Source organism: Vespa velutina, chromosome 5 (genome assembly GCF_912470025.1).
Source record: "Vespa velutina chromosome 5, iVesVel2.1, whole genome shotgun sequence".
NCBI classification, from domain to species: Eukaryota; Metazoa; Arthropoda; class Insecta; order Hymenoptera; family Vespidae; genus Vespa; species Vespa velutina.
Window position 1 is genome coordinate 4,773,330 of NC_062192.1, and position 19,796 is coordinate 4,793,125.

Here is a 19,796-nt window from a genome sequence, read left to right on the forward strand (position 1 = left end):
TATTTTTAGCTATAAAGTAGTTATAAAAAGAGTTAAGCAAAATATGGAACAGTTTAATGAATACATACGTGGAATACATCTTGATTTAGTTTTATTCCATGATGCTCTTGTACATTTAATACGGATATCAAGAATACTTGGATCGCCAAGGAGTCATGCAATGCTAGTAGGTGTTGGAGGATCTGGTAAACAAAGTTTAACAAGATTAGCTTCCTTCATTGCAGGTTTCACATTTTTTCAAATAACTTTATCTAGGTTAGTATTCTCTAATTTATAATCACTGTCTTTTTATTAATTATATAATAAATGATCAATAAAAAACACAATATTTCTAGAATCTATAATGTGGCAAGTTTAATGGACGATTTAAAAAAATTGTATCGTGAAGCTGGTACTGTTAGCAAAGGATTGACATTTATATTTACTGATAATGAGATCAAAGATGAAGCTTTTCTGGAGTATATAAATAATATTTTAAGTGTAGGCGAGATTGCCGGTTTATTTCCTAAAGATGAATTAGATGATATTTATACAATAGTAACACCACTTATGAGAAAAGATGATCCTAAAAGACCTCCACTACAGGATAATCTTCATGATTATTTTATAACACGAGCACGAGATAACCTGCACATAGTTTTATGTTTTTCACCAGTAAGATTTCATATTTGCGCTATTAACTTTTTTTCATTTAATTTTTAATCCAATATTTAATATAATATTATATAATTTAATATTGTACATTTTTTAATATAATGAAGCATAATTTTTTTTTTACAAAATTATAATTTTGTTTTTGTATTATAAAGGTTGGAGAAAAATTTAGATTACGTGCATTGAAATTTCCTGCACTCATATCTGGCTGTACAATGAATTGGTTTAGTAAATGGCCAAAAGATGCATTATATCAAGTAGGTGAACATGTTTTGAATCCGTTCGAAATTCAGTGTACTTCTGAAGTAAAGCAACAATTAATTCAAGTAATGGGTGATATTCAAGATGATGTTAATGATATTTGTATAGAATATTTCAATAGGTAATAACAAATTTACAATTTTATTATTTATTTATTATTCACTTTGATTGTACCTAATAATTACTTCAGTTGTGATATCAAAAAGGTTTCGGCGGCAAACATACGTCACACCAAAGTCATTTCTAGTATTTCTTAATGGTTATAAAGAGATTTATGAACAAAATTTGAATAATATTAATATGCTTGCTGTTCGTATGAGTAATGGTTTAAGCAAGTTAGTTGATGCTGCTATACAAGTTGATGAATTACGTAAAATATTAGAGAAAAATCTACAAGAAATCGCTCAAAAAAATATTCAAGTGGAAGCTGTATGTATTTTTATCAGAAAACTACTTTTATTTCTTATAATCATTAAAAGTTACATATTATTTTGTAGATAGTAATCACTGTTAATGAGAAGAAAAGTGAAGCAGAAACAGTTAAAGCAACAGTACAGATAACAAAAAATCAAGCTGAAGCACTATTGAAGGTGATTGCTGCAGATAAATTAGTAGCAGAAAAAAAATTGAAAGCTGCAGAACCAGCATTATTAGAAGCTGAAGCTGCATTGCAGGTATTCAAAATATCAAGTTATTGCAGTTAATCATTATTTCAATTATAACATTTAAATAATAACAAAAAATATATTTTTAGACTATAAAAGCATCCGATATTGCCACTGTACGTAAATTAGCCAAACCGCCCTATTTAATTACTTTGATTATGGATTGTGTGTTGATATTATTTGGAAAAAAATTAGAACATGTTAAGCCAGATCCAGAACGTCAATTTTTAGTAGCCTCTTGGACTGAAGCTTTTAAAGTATATAACTGATAATTATGATATATAATTATTTGTATATAATGTTGTTATCTTGAAATTTATTTATATAGGTTATGACTGATACTAGATTTTTATACAACTTGCAACAATTTCCTAAAGATAATATTAATGGAGAAATTGTAGATTTAATGTATCCATATTTAAATTACCCTTTATATACATATGAAGCTGCAAAGCAGGCCTGTGGTAATGTAGCTGGTCTAATACAATGGACTATTGCAATGGTAGCTTTTTATGGAATAAATAAAGATGTACTTCCATTAAAGGCAAATTTGGCCATACAAGAAGGAAAGTATGAAAGAGCTAATCGAAATTTACGTCAAGCAGAAGCTTTATTAAAAGAAAAAGATGAAGACTTAAGACAAGTGCAGAAAGAATATGATGCTGTGATGCAAGAAAGACAGGTAAACACAATGCTAATATGTGCTGTCTATAGCGTTAAATCTATATTACATGTCTATTGTTTATTCTTTTTCAGATAATAGTTGATCAAGCTGAAGCATATCAAGCAAAAACTGATACAGCAACTGCTATGATTGAAGGATTGTCTGGTGAAAGAGTACGATGGACGGAACAAGTAGCTTTGTTTAAATCAGAAATCGAACGACTCGTTGGAGATGTTGTAATATTAACTGGATTTCTTTCTTATTGTGGTCCATTTAATCAAGAAATTCGTGTTTTACTACAGCGAAAGTGGTTTGATTTTCTTCGGGATAAAGACATTCCATGTTCTAAGACTATAAACATTGTTGATGTGTTGACTGATACAGCAACGGTAGGATTCGTTTATTTATATTATATTTGTTATTACGTTTAATTTGAATGCATATAATATTAATACTAAATGTTATTTCATATAGATAGGAGAATGGAATTTGCAAGGTTTACCCACTGATGAATTATCTATTCAAAATGGTATAATTGTAACAAAAGCAATTAGATATCCACTTTTAATTGATCCACAGTTACAAGGTAAAACATGGATTAAAAATAAAGAAAAGGATTTTGAGTTACAAGTGGGTATTGTTATAATTATTTAAATATATATGCATATATACAAAATAAAAGTTTATATAAACTTTTCTTATTATTAAACAATGCATTTTTCATTGTAGATAACACTCTTATCTCATAAATACTTCAGAAACCATTTAGAAGATTCTGTTTCCCTTGGACGACCATTACTTATTGAGGATGTAGCAGAAGAATTAGATCCTGTTTTAGACAACTTATTGGAAAAAAATTTTATAAAGATAGGAACTACATATAAAGTAATAAAATGATTATATTTTTCTTTACATATTTTAATACTTCAGTATTTTTTTATTTTTGTCTTATTTTAGGTTAAATTAGGTGATAAGGAAGTAGATATTAGCAAAGATTTTAGACTTTACATTACAACAAAGTTCCCAAATCCTTCATATAATCCAGAAGTATTTGCACGTGTTTCAGTAATCGATTTTACTGTAACAATGAAAGGTACAATTTTTATTATTATGTATATTGGCAGATCTTTACAATTGTCATTTATCTGTATTTAGAGTAATAATTATATAATCTTAACAGGCTTAGAAGATCAATTATTAGGAAGAGTTATTTTAACGGAAGAGGAAGAATTAGAGACTGAAAGAGTACAGCTAATTGCAGATGTAACTGCTAATAGAAGAAATATTAAAGAATTGGAAGCAAATCTTTTACACAAATTAACAACAGTTCAGGTGCATTTATTTGTCATTATTTATTTTTATGCTTACATGTTATAATAAATAAATATTAAAATAAATATGAGTATATTAAAAGGGTCCCTTGATCGAAGATGTAGAGTTAATGACGGTATTAAATACAACAAAACAAACTGCTGCAGAAGTCAATGAGAAATTAAATATTGCAAGAGAAACAGAAATTAAAATAGATGCAGCTCGTGAAGAGTACAGACCGATTGCTACTCGAGGAAGTGTTTTATACTTTTTAATCTGTGATATGGCACATGTTAATTCTATGTATCAAACATCTCTCGTACAGTTCTTGGAACGTTTTGATATTTCAATGGCACGGTTAGTTTCATTTATAGATCATACGATGTATAAGGATGCAAGATATATTAATAGTAAAAATGTGCAATATGTTTCAGATCTGAAAAGAGTCCTGTTATTCATAAAAGAATTCATCATGTTATAGAATATCTAACATATGAAGTGTTTAAATACAAAGCTCGGGGTTTATATGAAATACACAAATATATGTTCAGTTTATTAATGACATTGAAAATTGATCTTCAACGTGGAAATATATCTCATGAAGAATTTGAATTCTTTATTAAGGGTGGTGCAGCTTTAGATTTAAAGACTGTTCAACCAAAACCTTGCAAGTGGATTACAGACGTAACATGGTTACATTTAGTTGCACTATCAGATTTGAAACAGTTTCAGTATATATTAACACAAGTACCAGCTTCTGAAAAACTTTGGAAGCTTTGGTTTGATAAAGATACTCCAGAAGAAGAAATTATACCGGATGGTTATAATAATTTAGACACGTTTCGCCGCTTACTCATTATAAGGTTTTTATATTTATGAACTTCTATAATATTATATGTATAATTAAAAAAAAAATATATATATATATATATAATCTCTCTAAAAAAGAAATTCTTTTCAGAGCATGGTGCATGGATCGAACTCTTTCACAATCTCGTAAATATATAGCAAGTTCTTTAGGTATGCGATATGCAGAAGCAGTTATTACACTTTTGGATGTAATGCATAGTGAATCACGACCTGATACACCCATGGTCTGTTTCCTGAGTATGGGATCAGATCCTAGTCCAAGTATTGAACAATTAGCAAAAAATATGGAAATTTTATGCAAAAGTATTTCGATGGGACAAGGTCAAGAAGTGCATGCTCGAAAATTGCTCAATAGCGCTGTAACCGATGTTCGTTAAATGTTTTATAAGTATTTTATTTGGTAATTATTTCGTGAAGTATCATTTTATTTAATTCAACTTTTTAGGGTTTTTGGGTACTCTGTCAAAATTGTCATTTAGGTCTAGATTATATGAACGAAATGGTTATTTTTATTTTGGAAATGCAATCTCCTCATCCTGATTTTCGTATATGGATTACAACAGAACCACATCCAAATTTCCCTATTTCTCTTTTACAAATGTCTATCAAGTTTACATATGAGCCGCCACAAGGTTTGTTATCTTTTGTATCCTATTAACAATATTTTAATTATTTAATTACTTTTTATTATAGGAGTAAAAGCAGGTTTAACAGCTACATACAGTGGAATGAATCAAATAATGTTAGATCAATGTGATGTTCCTCAATACATACCGTTAATATATGCAGTGTCATTTTTGCATACTGTAGTACAAGAAAGACGTAAGTTCGGCCCACTTGGATGGAATATACCTTATGAATTTAATACTGCTGATTGGTTAGCATCTTGTATGTTCATGAACAATCATTTGAATGATTTTGATCCTAAACGTGGTATAAGCTGGCAAACCGTTAGGTATATTTACAAAATTTTAACAAGTTATAATATGTAATAATAATATTTTATGTTTTTCGCAGGTATATGATAGGTGAAGTACAATACGGAGGTCGGGTCACAGATGATTATGATAAACGGTTATTGAATACATTTGCAAAAGTGTGGTTTTTAGATGCACTCTTTAATGAAGATTTTGAATTTTATAAAGGTTATCCAGTATTAAACTATAACAATATTGCTGAATATTTAAAGGTAATAGACTCTATGGTATCAATAGATCCTCCACAAGTTTATGGACTTCATTCAAATGCAGATATTACGTTAGTAAATGATTATAGTTTTAATATATATATATATATATAAAAGCTTATTTTGATATAAATATATTTGTCTTAAAATAGATATCAAAGTAATACTACACAAGCTGTGTTAGATACTATAATATCTATTCAACCAAAAGAAGCTGGCGTGGGTAGTGGTGAATCTCGAGAAATGGTTGTAACTAGACAAGCAAAAGATATGTTGGATAAATTACCAACACCATATGATTTTTTTGTAGTTAAGGAAAGGTTTGCTAAGTCATATTTTTCTATTAATATTGTGAAGTAATATTTTTCTCCTATATATTAAATTATGTTTTATGATTTTCAAAGACTAAATATAATGGGTATAACTCAACCTATGAACATCTTTTTGAAGCAAGAGATAGATAGAATAAATGTTGTCATTGTATTATTAATCACTATGCTAAATGATCTATTGTTAGCTATAGAAGGTGTGATAATTATGAATGAGGTAAAATTTGTAATATATATATTTTATTCTTATATAATATAATGAAAATAAATAAATAAATAAATAAATGAATACAAATCCACCCAGCAATTAAGAGATACTTTCGATAATATATACGATGCAAGAATACCTGATGTTTGGAGAGTTCGATCATGGGAATCTTCGACGCTTGGCTTTTGGTTCACAGAATTATTGGAACGAAATCAACAATTTTCTACTTGGTTATTTACTGGTAGACCTATGAGATTTTGGATGACCGGATTTTTTAATCCTCAAGGTATAGAAGTTTATTTAAATCAAATATGTAATGGTAATTATGGGTGCAGTAATGATATATTTCTAATTGTTTTTATAGGATTCTTGACGGCTATGAGGCAAGAAGTAACACGTGGTCACGAGGGTTGGGCATTAGATAACGTAACTTTGCATAATTCTATTATGCGTTATTATGCCGAAGATATTAAATCTCCACCAGATGTAGGTTTCACATTTTAAATATTTGTAAAAATATATATATATTTTTTTCTGTTCTTTTCTAGGAAGGTGTGTATGTTATTGGACTAATTTTAGAAGGTGCTGGATGGGATAGAAGAAATAATATGCTTTGTGAATCAGCAAATAAAGTTCTCTATGTGAATATGCCAGTTGTTTATATTTTTGCCCTTTATAATAAACCAGACAAAGATCCCAAATTATATGAAGTTAGTATATATTTTGCAAAATTCTTCATAAATATAATGATGGAAAAAATATTTTTATACCAATAATAATAAAAAGTATATAGTTTTAAATAAGTTAGTACAGTTATGTGTATATTTTAATATAATATTTAACAGTGTCCTCTGTATAAGAAGCCACAAAGAACTTATAATCTCTTGGTTACACCACTTTGGCTGCAGACCAACAAACCCCCTGAACATTGGATTTTACGTGGAGTAGCTTTACTTTGTGATAATAAATAATGAAAAATTATATGATTACTAGTGGTATTAATAAATTAATGGTATTAATAATAATAGTATTAATAATCAATTAAATTATATTAATAAATTGTGCCATTATTTGACAATTATTTGATTATATTTAATATAAAGACTTCCACTACATTGTTTCGCGCTTTCTAATTCTATGGTCATTAATACAAAAGATTTCCAAGAGAAAGAGGGAAATTTGGGAATGATCATACTCAAATCTATTTGCTCTTATAATATTCATACATTTTAGTTGTCTCGTACTCTTTTTTTCTCTCTTTTTATCTCTTTTTCTTGTCTATTATATCTTCGAATTATCTTTGTCTAGACGTATGCGATATTTAATCGTTTCAATGGAAACTTTTGTTAGAATTGATCGAATCATTAGGATAATTTAAAATTTTGTGAAATAAACTTTTTTAAATATTTGAAAATAAACCAATTATTGAACAATTATTACTTAACAGATCGAATGCATTTATTTTTTCTTATACTCTTTAAAATATTTAAGAAAGTATTTATTACATTAGTTAAAATTTATTATGGATTTGTTAGTCATATTTTCATTTAGGAAAAAGTAAACTACCGTCAGGATTTTAAGTACATTAATTATATTTATATTCCGTAATTAATTTGAATTTCGTAACAGAATAATCAGGAGAATATTGGATAATACGGATAATCAGAATATCGAATAAACACAATTATTCAATTTTTAGGAATAATTACTGGATGTGTTATTTGCAATCAATATTGTGAAAAGCGTTCACTCGCCATAACTTCTGATAGATATGGAATTTCTCCTTGTTTTTTTTTTTTTTTTTGAAATTCTGCAAGAATTATAGAATTTAAAAAATGTATGTGTGTCAACTGTGACTAGTCGGATGCTAAAAGCGAACGGATACTCGAAAGGACAGAGATATTTCAAATATGAATTGTCTTTATTTACCGTTTTTTTTATTTTTTCATTCTTTTTTTGTAAACGTTTTATCATGATGGCTTTAGTTCGTTCAATACACAGGGTGAGTTTTTTTTAAATTGGGACACTTAAATATTTTTAAAAACAACACATTTTTAAAAAGAAAGTTTGAAATAAAAGTTGTTTGGTTTTTAAAAGGCAAACAAAAGAAAATGTATGGGTTATCGAAAATAAGAGAAATATGTACATGAAATTTTAGGAATTAAACTAAAATTCGACTAGTAGCGTTAATAGAAATGTTAAAATCTAATCTAAATAGATTTTATTTTTGGTTTTTTTTTTATATTAAATTCTCCATAAAATCATACAAAATTATATAAAAATATGATACACGAACACCATAGGAATATAAACAAAATATTTTTTACGGTAACGTTTATACAGTTATGTTCCATAGCTTTCAACGCATTGCCGTGTTATCCATTAGATATATGTCGTACCTTTATTCACCCTCATGCCACCGTTAATAGCAGGCAATTCCGTGTTCCCTCGGCTAACCCATGTAATTGAGGCAATGTGTGTTAATCAGAGGGTGCCTCATTTGCCACAGGGAATAGTCCAAATTACTTTTGTTACTTGGAACATCTTGTCCCGGTCTATATAACTATGAATTGGTTTTCAAGCTAGTTATTTTATTAAGGACAATGCTATCGGATTCTATACGTATGTATATATGTATTTGTTATTAAAGATTTTACTGAAAAAATATTCGTCAAAAACGAATCATTTTTTTTATTTATTTAGTTCTTATATGGTCTAGACATTGAGAATTACAAATGTCTATATTGTTATTATACTTAGTGTTTGTATATACATCAAAGAGTTAGAGAAGGTGAAGGAGAAGAAGGTCGTTCGGAACAGACCTTTTTGGGTGCGGTTGACGTGCAAAGGTATGGAAGTACCTTAAATAAGGCGGAAGTGTCATAATTCTCTCGCGGTTACGTGAAGGAAATAGTCTAAGTGACATCTGTTATTTTCGCGTGAGAGTAAACTTATATATATATATATATACACAAGGCGTCTTATTTAAAATTGAACATTTATATATTTTCCTTGAATCTTATATAATTATACTACCGTATCAAAAATATATATTATTCCATTAAGAAAAAAAAAAAATCGATAGTATTGATATGCCAAAGCAGTGATGAAAGAAAATATTCATATCGTATTTCTTCACTTTGAACGATATAATTTTGTCTCGTCAAATTTTTCTTATGACATTCAATTCAAAAAAGATAATTAGATGTTCAGTTTTAAATGGAACATCTCGTATATATAAATATCTTGGATAAGTTTCTTCTCCCTTTTCGTCCTTTTTCAACATAATCCAAGGAAAAAGATAAAGAGTCCGAGGACTTATCCTTCTCGTTTCTTCTATTTTCTCAAGAAGCGCATTTGAGCGTTAAATAGTTTTTAAATCGATGGACAGTTCGTAATTTCTTTGATATCGTATAGACAAAGGTTTCGCGAAGACGAGCCAAATTTCGTTAGCCAATTTGCACCGCGTACATAGCTATCCAATCAACCTCCATCCGATAGATTGCTCGGTTCCGCTTGGATGCGGTGAGCAGACGATTTCGTCGAATCAATGAGCAGCTGGACTCGTGGCTAACCACAAAACGTGCCTTCTTTTTGATCGATCGCCAAATTTTCTGTTCCTTGCGATTATGGTGAACATATTTATTGCGTTTGCTATAAATCTTGGTTGACGAGAAGAGCTACTCGATTTTGATGCTAGTGCTGATATTGCTGGTGGAAATAGAGACGGAGTTACGTATGCGGAACGAATCGAGTCATACATACATACATACATACATATATACATATAACAAGCAAGGAAACCTTTTTCTTTTTCTTATGCTCGTCTTTTTTCTCCTTCTTTCTCTTTCATCCTCTTTTTCTACTACTATCTCTCTCTCTCTCTCTTTCTCTCTTTTCTCTTTCTTTCTCTCCCTTTCTTTCTCTCTGGGGATACGTTACACTAAAGGTCGCTGGTCTCATGACCGTCCTTGCCTCCGAACGTTTGGCCTGGAGGTTAGCTCGAGACAACGTCTGTAGCTTAAATGTACTATCTTGCCGGTAAGCCGACCAGAGCTTTCTAGTTTTCGGAATATACGCGGTTACCGAACGCCTTGCTACGTAGGTATGTTTCTACTTCTCTCTCCCTTTCTCTCTCTCTCTCTATTTCTCTATCTTTCTGTTTCTGTGTGTTTCGCTAGCCGTTGAATGCGCCTTGTGGTTTCTCAACGATGCACTATTTCGAACAATAATCGTCCTTCTCAAGATGTGCAAACATCATACTTATGTGCATCGCATGACAACGATGTTTTCAAAGAACTTACAGTTCAAAAATTGGCACGTACATATCTTCAAATACGTGGTTTTAGCTAACTGTAGATCTAAAGTTTCATGGAAATTTCGATCCTCTTTTTTTTTTACGTATATACCATATGAAATTTTTCATAAATATTCAAAGTACGTTGTCGTAGCATCTTTTTTTTTTTAGATATAGATGATTATAGATTATTGTATATATCTGAAAGAAAATTAGTGAGAAGAGGAAGAAGAAAGAGAGAGAAAGAGAGAGAGAGAGAGAGAGAGAGAGAGAGAGAGAATTTGCAAAAGTGGAATTAGTATGATACGCACTTGTCTAGCATACGAAGCGCTCTGAAATTAACCGGCGGTGCAATTTAGCTGGCATCCACTTTGGAGAAATCAGGATAGCTCGATTTAAGAGATAATTCTGATGCATTGGCGACTCTGCATTGCTTTTATGTAAAACGACTGAAATCTTCATTCCTATTTCTCTACGTTTTACGTGCATGGTTCACGTTGCTGTCAAAACAACAGCTTTCTCCTTCTCATTTAAGATAATAATTTTAACTCTCCGAGGCCAAAAGACATACATATAAATGAAGAATTAGAATTGAAAGTATTGGACGTATTATTTCTAATAAACTTTGCCAATCGGGCATCATGAAATTAATCCTTTAATGGATCATTTTATTTTAGAAATTTTTCAAAAATTATTATTGTGGTAGTTATTATATATATATATATATATATATATATATATATATATATAAAATAAATATTAAAACAGATATAATGGAAAAATAATATCATAATTTTGTTACGAAGTTGAATTACGAAAATGAAGAAACAAAGTTGTTGCATGTTGAATATTAAACATTATATTTATTAATGTAATATATTATAATGTAATATATTACATTAATATATATATATATATATATATATATATATATATGTAATATATTATAATTGTAATTTTAAAACAATACACGCATTTAACTTGCGTCTTTCTAATTATATCGTTTTTCATGCGGTTAACTCTCATCTTTCTAATTATATCGTTTTTCATAAGGATATTTCTTGAACAAGAAAAAGCATTCTTTCGAAAGACGATACTACGATGACATGCAACTCGTAAAAGAAAATCTGTAAAGAAGAATAGCAGCCTTCCCGTTCGTCATGGCTCGTATAACATAATAATATACGCAATGTTGTCACCGTTGTCGCCGCTGTTGGAAGATCGTCTTATACCCGTTCTTGCTTATGGTACAGCAAAAACGTGTCTTCTTATTCCTTTACCGAGTTTCATTCCCAGGCGAGTGAACTAAGCAAAAATTCACGGCTGGTGAAATAAAACGAACGGGATTGTATGCAACGCCATATCCAATGGCGCTTTCTTCGTCGAATCCCCGGTACGGTCGGTCGAGAGTTGTTTGTTTTGTAAGAAGCCACCGGGTGCTCGCTAAAAAAAGCATGAAACGTCAAAGGTACATTCAATGTTGCTTCGTTTGTCGGCCTGATGTCGTATTGGCGAAAGGAAGCGAAAAAACAAGCGTCTTTTGTGAGTATAGAACACAATGAGAGTAAGCTAGATTGAAAAAAAGAGCAAGACATGTTGAACTATGCTAGACATGTTGAAAATAAAAAAAAGAGGGAGGAGAACAATGGATGGTGTAATATCTTAGCACATGAAATTCTAAGAAGATATCCTTATTAAAAATTCATGAGTTTCGAGTATTATTACTTTTTAAATCTTACAATGTATTAATATGATTATGTCACTTATGTCAAAAATAATGTGTAAAATGTGTAAAATAAAAAGGAGGACTTGTCTTAGTTATCATGGCAACGCGGAAAGATGGTGTTAACGTTACGTCCACGTTTCCTCGTACAATGTCGGCTAAAATGGGCGTGCACGCGTGTTATCCTACAGCCACGGTTCGTAGGGTGCTAACTAATCTGATTAGAATCCGATCTACGCGACGGACAACGAAAACGGTACGGCGTAACATTCACATCCACAGGTGGCCAATTAATTTACAAGCGCGCACACTTTAAGCGACATCGATTGATATTCCGAGCGTAAAGTCACCTCCCTTCGGCCTATGAATCAGGTGTCGACGACATGATGGCTCTTTTGTATTTGACACTTCATTGCTCTTACCATCTATACATATAAGAAAGTTTTGTTCGTCATCTTTTTATCGTTGTGTGTTTTTAAACGAATTCGGAGACGTCTGTCTAGTTTGGTCGACATATTAGAGAAACATAAGGACGCAATCGTCTCTTTGAATATATAGAATATTCCATGAAAGTATCATGGAATCAATCAGAATAGTATAATGACCGAACGTTTTGGGGGACAAGTGTAGAATTGAAAATCACGACAATTACTATTCAATCATGCATTTCATTATTGATTTAATTATCAGTCAATAGTTCGATGAAGGAATTTGAAATAACTTGGTTGATCTATTTTAAAAAATACTATGAAAGTAAGTTATTATTTAATTTATCATGTTTTTTTTATCACGCACTTGTTGCGTTCCCTAGAGATAAGATCGATTTTCTTTAAATCGATATATTTGAGAAGTATAAGAGCATTTTTACGATCCTCGAGAGAATAAAATCGGTTTTGTTCTTGCAATAAGGCAAATCGTAGTACCGGTGAGTTCTAGGTACTGTAAGCTCGACTATGACCTCGGACTTCCGGGTGAAGTCGCTGTTTCCAATTTTTTTTTTTTGGATTATCTAGAATAAGTTAGGCAATTGTTGGCCACGAGGTTGCTAGCTATCCCGCCTGAAATTGTGTCCTCGAAGCCGGACAAGATAATAATCCTTAGGGAGCGTACAGAAAGAGAAAGAGAGATGAATCGAGCTTTTTCCAAAACGATTATCTCTCTAGTATGAGAAAATAGCTAGCGGTGGATTACTAGTAGTTATTAAAGAAAATTACTTTCACATATTTCTCGAATATTTTTCGAATCGTTTCTTCTTCTTTTGAAATCGTAAGAATCTAAGAAAAAACAATTTTGGATATATTTTAAGGATTCAACGAGGAAAGAAATTTTTCTTTGGAGTGGAATGGAGTTGGTAACTAAAAGAAAATAAAAGAAAAGAAACAAAAAAAAGAAAGAAAAGTAGTACTTGTAGAGAAATAGAAAGAGACACTCTCAGTGATCTTATTGCCCCTTTGCCGTTCCGCCATCTACGTCATTCTTTTTCTCGCGTTCTCTTCCACATTGCCATGCTAGCAGGCCGCGTCTAATAAAAGCTTTGCAACACGAGAAGCGCTAGGAAGGTTTTCTCCTTTTTGGATGAAAAACAGTGCCAAGGGTAGGAAGAGACCATAGCTCGTAGCACTCCAACAGCGGCACCGACTCATTCTCGCGGTCTCGCAAATCATTCGAGTTGGCCTTACATTTTCAGCAAAGAGTTAGAAATATTTGCCGTGTTCTTTACTTTAGTTGTGCTTTCATCTATCCTTGAAGTATGCAAATACACAAGTATTTTCTCTTAAAGTTATAAATGTTATCAATTTATTCGAAAGATTAAAGTTAACGTGCATAAGAAAATGATCGACCGAAGGATACCGTATTATAGTTTATCGTTTCGAAATATCTCCCAGTCGTATATAGAGAATCATATCACACAGTAATAACTTTCTTCGGAAAAGGAGAAGAAGAGAATGAGGGTTGCATCTGGGTTGCGATCCTCGCTAAAAGATATTTCAAAAGAGATGAAGGAAGTAAACTAAGCGGGGTTGGCTCCTGTCGTTGATAGTATTCCATACGATTCATCCGTGAATTTTTCGCTAGCGAGATGGCTGGGTAGTCTCAAATGTATAAGACGAAGAGAGAGAATGAGAAAGAGAAAGAGAGAGAGAGAGAATGAGAGAGGTGGGGGAGGAAGAGGCTGAAAGGTGAAGATCTTACGAGGGTGAGGAAGACGTAGTTGTAGTTGGGGGTGGTTGATATAAAGGCGAGAATAGACGGGACAGACGGAAAGGAGAGAAGAGCTACCGTTGACGGTCGTATGCGTTGTACGCACGCGTGAGAGAGAAAGAGAGATAGTGAATCAGATAGAGAAACAGAACAGAGAGAGAGATAGAGAGAGAGAGAGAGAGAGAGAGAGAGCAAGAGACAGAGACAGAAAGACAGAGACAGAGAGAAAGAGAGAGAGAGAGACAGAGAGAGAGATAGATAGAGAGAGAGAGAGAGAGAGAGAGAGAGAGAGAGAAGTAGGGAGGGTCTGGATGCGTCTGTGAAATTCAACCAAGCTGTTCCGCTGGTAATAATGGACGAGAGGCAAGCGTTGAAATGCAAATTAGAGAGCGGGTCGCGGACAGCTTGATACATGTGCGGGGATTGTGGTTTCGCGCGACGCACAACGCCGCCTATATTTGTGGAATAAAGGAGTTTGTTTTGGAGTTTTGCTCGGTACGGGGGATATTATATAACGTCGGTGGGTTATAACATCGGTACGCTGACTCACCTGTATTTCATGTGTGCCAGGATGGTCATTTCCCTAGTTTTTTCTTTTCTTTTTCTATCTCATCTTCTCTCTCTCTCTCTCTCTCTCTCTCTCTCTCTTTTATTTTTTTATTTTGTTATGATCTTTCACTTTTGTGAATGATCGTTCATCGTAACACGTAACGCATGTTATTCTACACTGAAAGGGTGAAAAAGAGGTGTTAGAATGGAAAAGAGGGAGAGAGAGAGAGATAGAGAGAGAGAGAGAGAGAGAGAGAGAGAGAGAGAGAGAAATTGTTCGAAAAAGGTATCCCAGAATGTTCCTGACAACTTAATGCCACAAAGATTTCTCGGTTTTGTGGAAGGTCCGAGTTACCACGGGCTAAGTAATCGCAAATTGGCTGCGGTGTTTCCTACAATTTTTTCCGTAAGCTCGTTACGGTGCTATCGATTTTTGCGGTGAATTACGAGTTCGCGAGGGCGTAGTCGAGAGAGTGGCGCTCGTGAATACGTGTATACCACTCGTGAGGGGAAACGAGAAGGGATGAGAGAAAGAGAGAAAACGAACGAGAAAGCGGCCCTTGCCCGCAGTTACAAGCAAGTGAAATTCACGCTTTCTTCTTTGTGTGCGAGTCAATACGCGCTGCGAAATCGAGTACGAAATAAACACGAGAATCCGTTTCTCATTGGGAAACGTTTGTTCGTGTTCCATCAAAGTTTTTTAGGCTAAGCCGAAGCTTTTTAATAAATCTTATGATTTATTAAAAGTTATTCCAAGTTTTGCGGCAAGTCGTCCAATATTAGAAATCTTTTTTTTTCTAAACCGTACAAATGTATACATACATACATATATATGTATATATATATATATATATATATATATATATATATAAAATAATAATTATTATTATTAAGATGCTTATAGTCTTAAAAAAAATTTATTTTAATTATAGGTATTTATATACAATAATTTCGTGTTAGTTCAACATAAGCGATTAGTTTATCTTGTAGATAAATAGAAGAAGCAAAACAAGACAAGGCGAAGCTAGTAGTAATATTCGTTGATGGTTTAGCCGAAGCTCGTCTCGTGCTCGTCGCGTGATCGATGGAGACGATCTTGCGACCTATGCCGTATACTCTACGACAACCCAACGAAATGGATTTTCTACACTACGCTACCATAGGCAATCTATAAAATCGTAAATATCAGCAGCTACGGTTGGTGAATTTGCGAACATTCGTCTCCTTCTTCCTCTTAAATTTATTGTTATGCTAACATAACGTGAAAGTCCTTTAGCGTGAGCTTTTCTGAGATGAGCTTCCGATTTCCGTATCAAATGGTGTATTTTTTTTCCGTTCAACGTTTTTCAAGCATTTCGAAAATTTCGTTCTATCACTCGTTTTATTTCTATGAATTTCTAGATGATTTTAGATTCGATTAGAAATACGTACGAGCTTTCTTATAAAAGTTGTACTCTCTTACTCCATTGTGAAGTTAAGCCGATCAATATGTTTCATGATCGACATTTGAATTATTTCGAAAGCATTATCGATCGTTGATATATTTTATGTTACGTGGTTTTAGAAAGAAGCAAAGAATGAAAAAGAGAGAGTAAGAGAGAGAAAGAGAAAGAAAGAAAGAAAGAAAGAGAGAGAGAAAGAGAGAGAGAAAGAGAGAGAGAGAGAGAGAGAGCAAGAGGAAGAGAGGAAAAGAGAGAAAGAGACAATGGGTCGTAAAAGTTTCCATTAACAGCTTTTATCCTTGCTTTTATACTAGAATAATGCTGAATTTTCAAGCGATCGTTTCGAGTGCTCGAGTGCCTAACGATATGCCAAAGATTACTGAATAATTCTAATGCAGGAATGGAAAAAAAAGTTATGACGTCTTTTGATTCTCCGTTATCTTTTTTGTCGCTTCGTTTTTCGATTTATAATATATGTACAGTAATAAATTTGTAAACAAAATATGTTGGAAAGAGCGTTGAAACTAAATTTCAACATAGCCTTTATACATTCATAAACGTTTGCTTTTGAAAGAAAAAATATTTAAATGCCAATGGATAAGAAAGAAAAAGTTTGCGCTATGAAGATGAATGTGTGTACGCACATTATCGACATCTTTGACATCCTTGCAAACTCGTGTCTTTACTCTCAACTTTTTACCGTCGCGATAAGAATGAAAAAGAAGCTACACGTGGGTGAGTATAGTGATGGTAATACAACGATATCTGTTTTTCGTAGATGTTTTTTTTTTAAATAAAAAATCACGATTTTGAAATAATATTTATGAATTTTTCGAATAATGCTCGGCGTTCTATAAAAAAATGAACCAGTGATGATTTTCGAATGGAATTGCAAACACGTTCCCAAATGAAAATTGATTAAATTATTTTTATTATAATTATTGAAAATAAATTCCGCGTAAAATAAACGATGCTGAATTTGCAAATGGGAAATGGAGAATAGAGTATTATATATATATATATAGTATGTATGCTTATATGTATGCTTATATATATATATATATATATATATATATATATATATATATATATACAAGCAAAAAAATTATTCAATGTCTATCTACCTTCGGGAAGGAATCGAGGAGACAAGATGTGAGATTGTAAGTATAGAAGAATTAATAACACGTAAGTCAGAATTGTAGATACATATTTATCTATTGGTATAAATAGTTATCAATAAATTCTGTTCTTACACGTGCATGCAACAATACATATGTATATTTATTAGCAATCAATAATGTCGCAGTCGATTTCATACAAATAGGAAAAAATCATTTTCCTTTCATTCCATTCATCTTACTTTATATTATTCTATTCGTACGTGAAGAAATATGATTGTGTGTTGCAAATGTTTATACGTATCAAAAATGAAACACATCTACACAAGCACAGATTTCGTGCTTTATGAGAAAGCATGGTTCTCAATTCATTATCTTAATAATGATCACGTATAAAAAAATAGCAATATTTATAAGAATTGAAAAGCAAATGTGATTTGTTTTTCCTTGTCAGCTTTAAAGTTCTATAGTTCGAATCATTAGTTTTATATTTTCTAAGGTTGTCATTTTTTTTTCTTTTTTATTACATTCATCATTTGAATATACTCTGAAAATAAATTAGTAATAATAATAATAATCCGTAATGAGTATTATAAAAATGAAAGAAAATAATATATATGTAATAAGTACCTAAAACTTTTTCGATTGATCGTCACATTTAAAATATATTAATCCCGCAATTATATTTTTTCTTGTACAATAGAACAAGATTAACGAAAATAAAATATTCTTTTACATAGTATATATTTGATTAGTGCGTTTTTATTGACTGCCGGTTTACATACTTAGGATTCTATCTTGTTTCATTATTATGCAATTAATTACTAATCCTACTACCTCATAAAATCTCCTCAACGAAGCTTGACCGAAATCAAACGGGAGTGCGATTGACAGACCGTAAGATAGCAAATCCTCTTGGAGCAGGCACCTTTGGCACGAGATACGTAGATATCGTGCCAATTACTGTGGCTAGCACACAGAGAAACCTCGAACCGTGAGTTATGCACTCGAACGCATTACCATGTGCCGCTGCAGGAATCGTTGGCACGCGCTTTAGTCGTCGTAGATTAACGCGATCCTGAGCCGTTTCTTCCTCGTTAAATCTATGCGGCTACAAAACCGTAATTGCGTCGCTAACGTAATTCTCCCTATGAAACGTTGTAATTGGAGATTCGTGTGTAAATTAAAAAGAATTATTAAAACTCAGTTTCGTATTATCGTACGTAGAGTTATATCATATTATATTAAGAATAATTATTATTTAATGAAATAGTTAAATGTTATATAAGTTGTCAATGTAAGATGTACGATGTAATGATATTCGTACGTATATATTTACGCAACTATACGTAGAACGAAACAGCTATTCATACTGAGTATTTAGATTAATATCCAATTCTTATTTATTTCACGAACAGGAATATGAATGAATGTATATATAAATATATATTTTAGAAGTTTGATTTGTAGTACAATCATTGTATATAAAATAGATCTTACTTGTGAAATTACGATTACGAACGAATTTTTGTAAAAGGAAAATATTAAAATGCATACGAAAATGCATATAGAATTATATAGAATTCGAGAATTTAATTTTATACATAAATGTCGTCTTGTATCCCTACGCTGTCCATCTTTTTGATCAAGGTTATTCTCTTAAGATGATAGGGCTACAAGAAGAAATACACAAATCGCACGTCCGTTTGTTGCACTCGACATATTTCATGACACATTAACATATTATACTTGAGCGTACATTCTAGGACAAAAAGCATGTTTGCTCGTCAGCTTTACCAGACGTTAAGCCCATCCCTCTTTGTGTGTCAACTTAATGCCACTTCAGCCCCGGTGGAACCCCTCATCGTGGTCTCTATACCACTTGACTTGCTTTTTCTTTCTCTCTCCTTCTCTCTCTTTCTTTCCCCCTCTCTTTCTTTCTTTTTCCCCTCTCTCTCTTTGTCTCTCTCTATATCTTTCTTTCTCTCTCTGTCTCTCTCTATCTCTCTCTATCTTTCTCTCTCTCTCTCTCTCTCTATCTCTCCCTATCTTTCTCTCTCTCTCTCTCTCTCTCTTCCTTCGTCTTTCTCTCCTTGTATCCATATCTATTTCTTTTTCTATTTGTCTTACCTTTTTCCAACTCCCTATCTTCTATCTTTCTTTCTATCGTCTGGAATCTTTTCCCGGACTTCTTCGCTTTCTCTCCATAAACTGCTTTCACGTTCTATCTTGCCTTTTCGCTTATCTATCTTTCTCTTTCTCTTTCTTATACTTTGTCATACCCATTTCGATATAACAGGGTAATGGTAGTAGTTTC

At 32.1% G+C, this 19,796-nt stretch overlaps 1 protein-coding gene across 12 annotated transcripts in view; it reads left to right on the top strand.

Annotated features, from left to right (window-relative positions):
* Positions 1-7,443, top strand: part of LOC124949025 (dynein axonemal heavy chain 8) — a 28,771-nt gene extending 21,328 nt beyond the window's left edge. For 6 of the 12 annotated variants that reach the window (XM_047493467.1, XM_047493474.1, XM_047493473.1 and 3 more), the window contains 24 exons: positions 10-255; positions 336-654; positions 810-1,036; positions 1,122-1,344; positions 1,413-1,589; positions 1,670-1,837; positions 1,909-2,262; positions 2,337-2,633; positions 2,719-2,874; positions 2,974-3,129; positions 3,202-3,337; positions 3,425-3,576; positions 3,659-3,912; positions 3,990-4,418; positions 4,517-4,793; positions 4,871-5,057; positions 5,119-5,380; positions 5,443-5,682; positions 5,764-5,931; positions 6,016-6,157; positions 6,245-6,434; positions 6,513-6,634; positions 6,697-6,858; positions 6,994-7,441. In XM_047493467.1, coding sequence (XP_047349423.1) covers positions 10-255; positions 336-654; positions 810-1,036; positions 1,122-1,344; positions 1,413-1,589; positions 1,670-1,837; positions 1,909-2,262; positions 2,337-2,633; positions 2,719-2,874; positions 2,974-3,129; positions 3,202-3,337; positions 3,425-3,576; positions 3,659-3,912; positions 3,990-4,418; positions 4,517-4,793; positions 4,871-5,057; positions 5,119-5,380; positions 5,443-5,682; positions 5,764-5,931; positions 6,016-6,157; positions 6,245-6,434; positions 6,513-6,634; positions 6,697-6,858; positions 6,994-7,119 — 5,170 coding nt within the window. In that variant the 3' untranslated portion in view covers positions 7,120-7,441. Of the gene's footprint in view, positions 1-9; positions 256-335; positions 655-809; positions 1,037-1,121; positions 1,345-1,412; positions 1,590-1,669; positions 1,838-1,908; positions 2,263-2,336; positions 2,634-2,718; positions 2,875-2,973; positions 3,130-3,201; positions 3,338-3,424; positions 3,577-3,658; positions 3,913-3,989; positions 4,419-4,503; positions 4,794-4,870; positions 5,058-5,118; positions 5,381-5,442; positions 5,683-5,763; positions 5,932-6,015; positions 6,158-6,244; positions 6,435-6,512; positions 6,635-6,696; positions 6,859-6,993 lie in introns of those variants that run through there. The other 6 variants (XM_047493469.1, XM_047493471.1, XM_047493475.1 and 3 more) reach the window with 6 other exon arrangements.
* Positions 7,444-19,796: the final 12,353 nt, after the last annotated feature.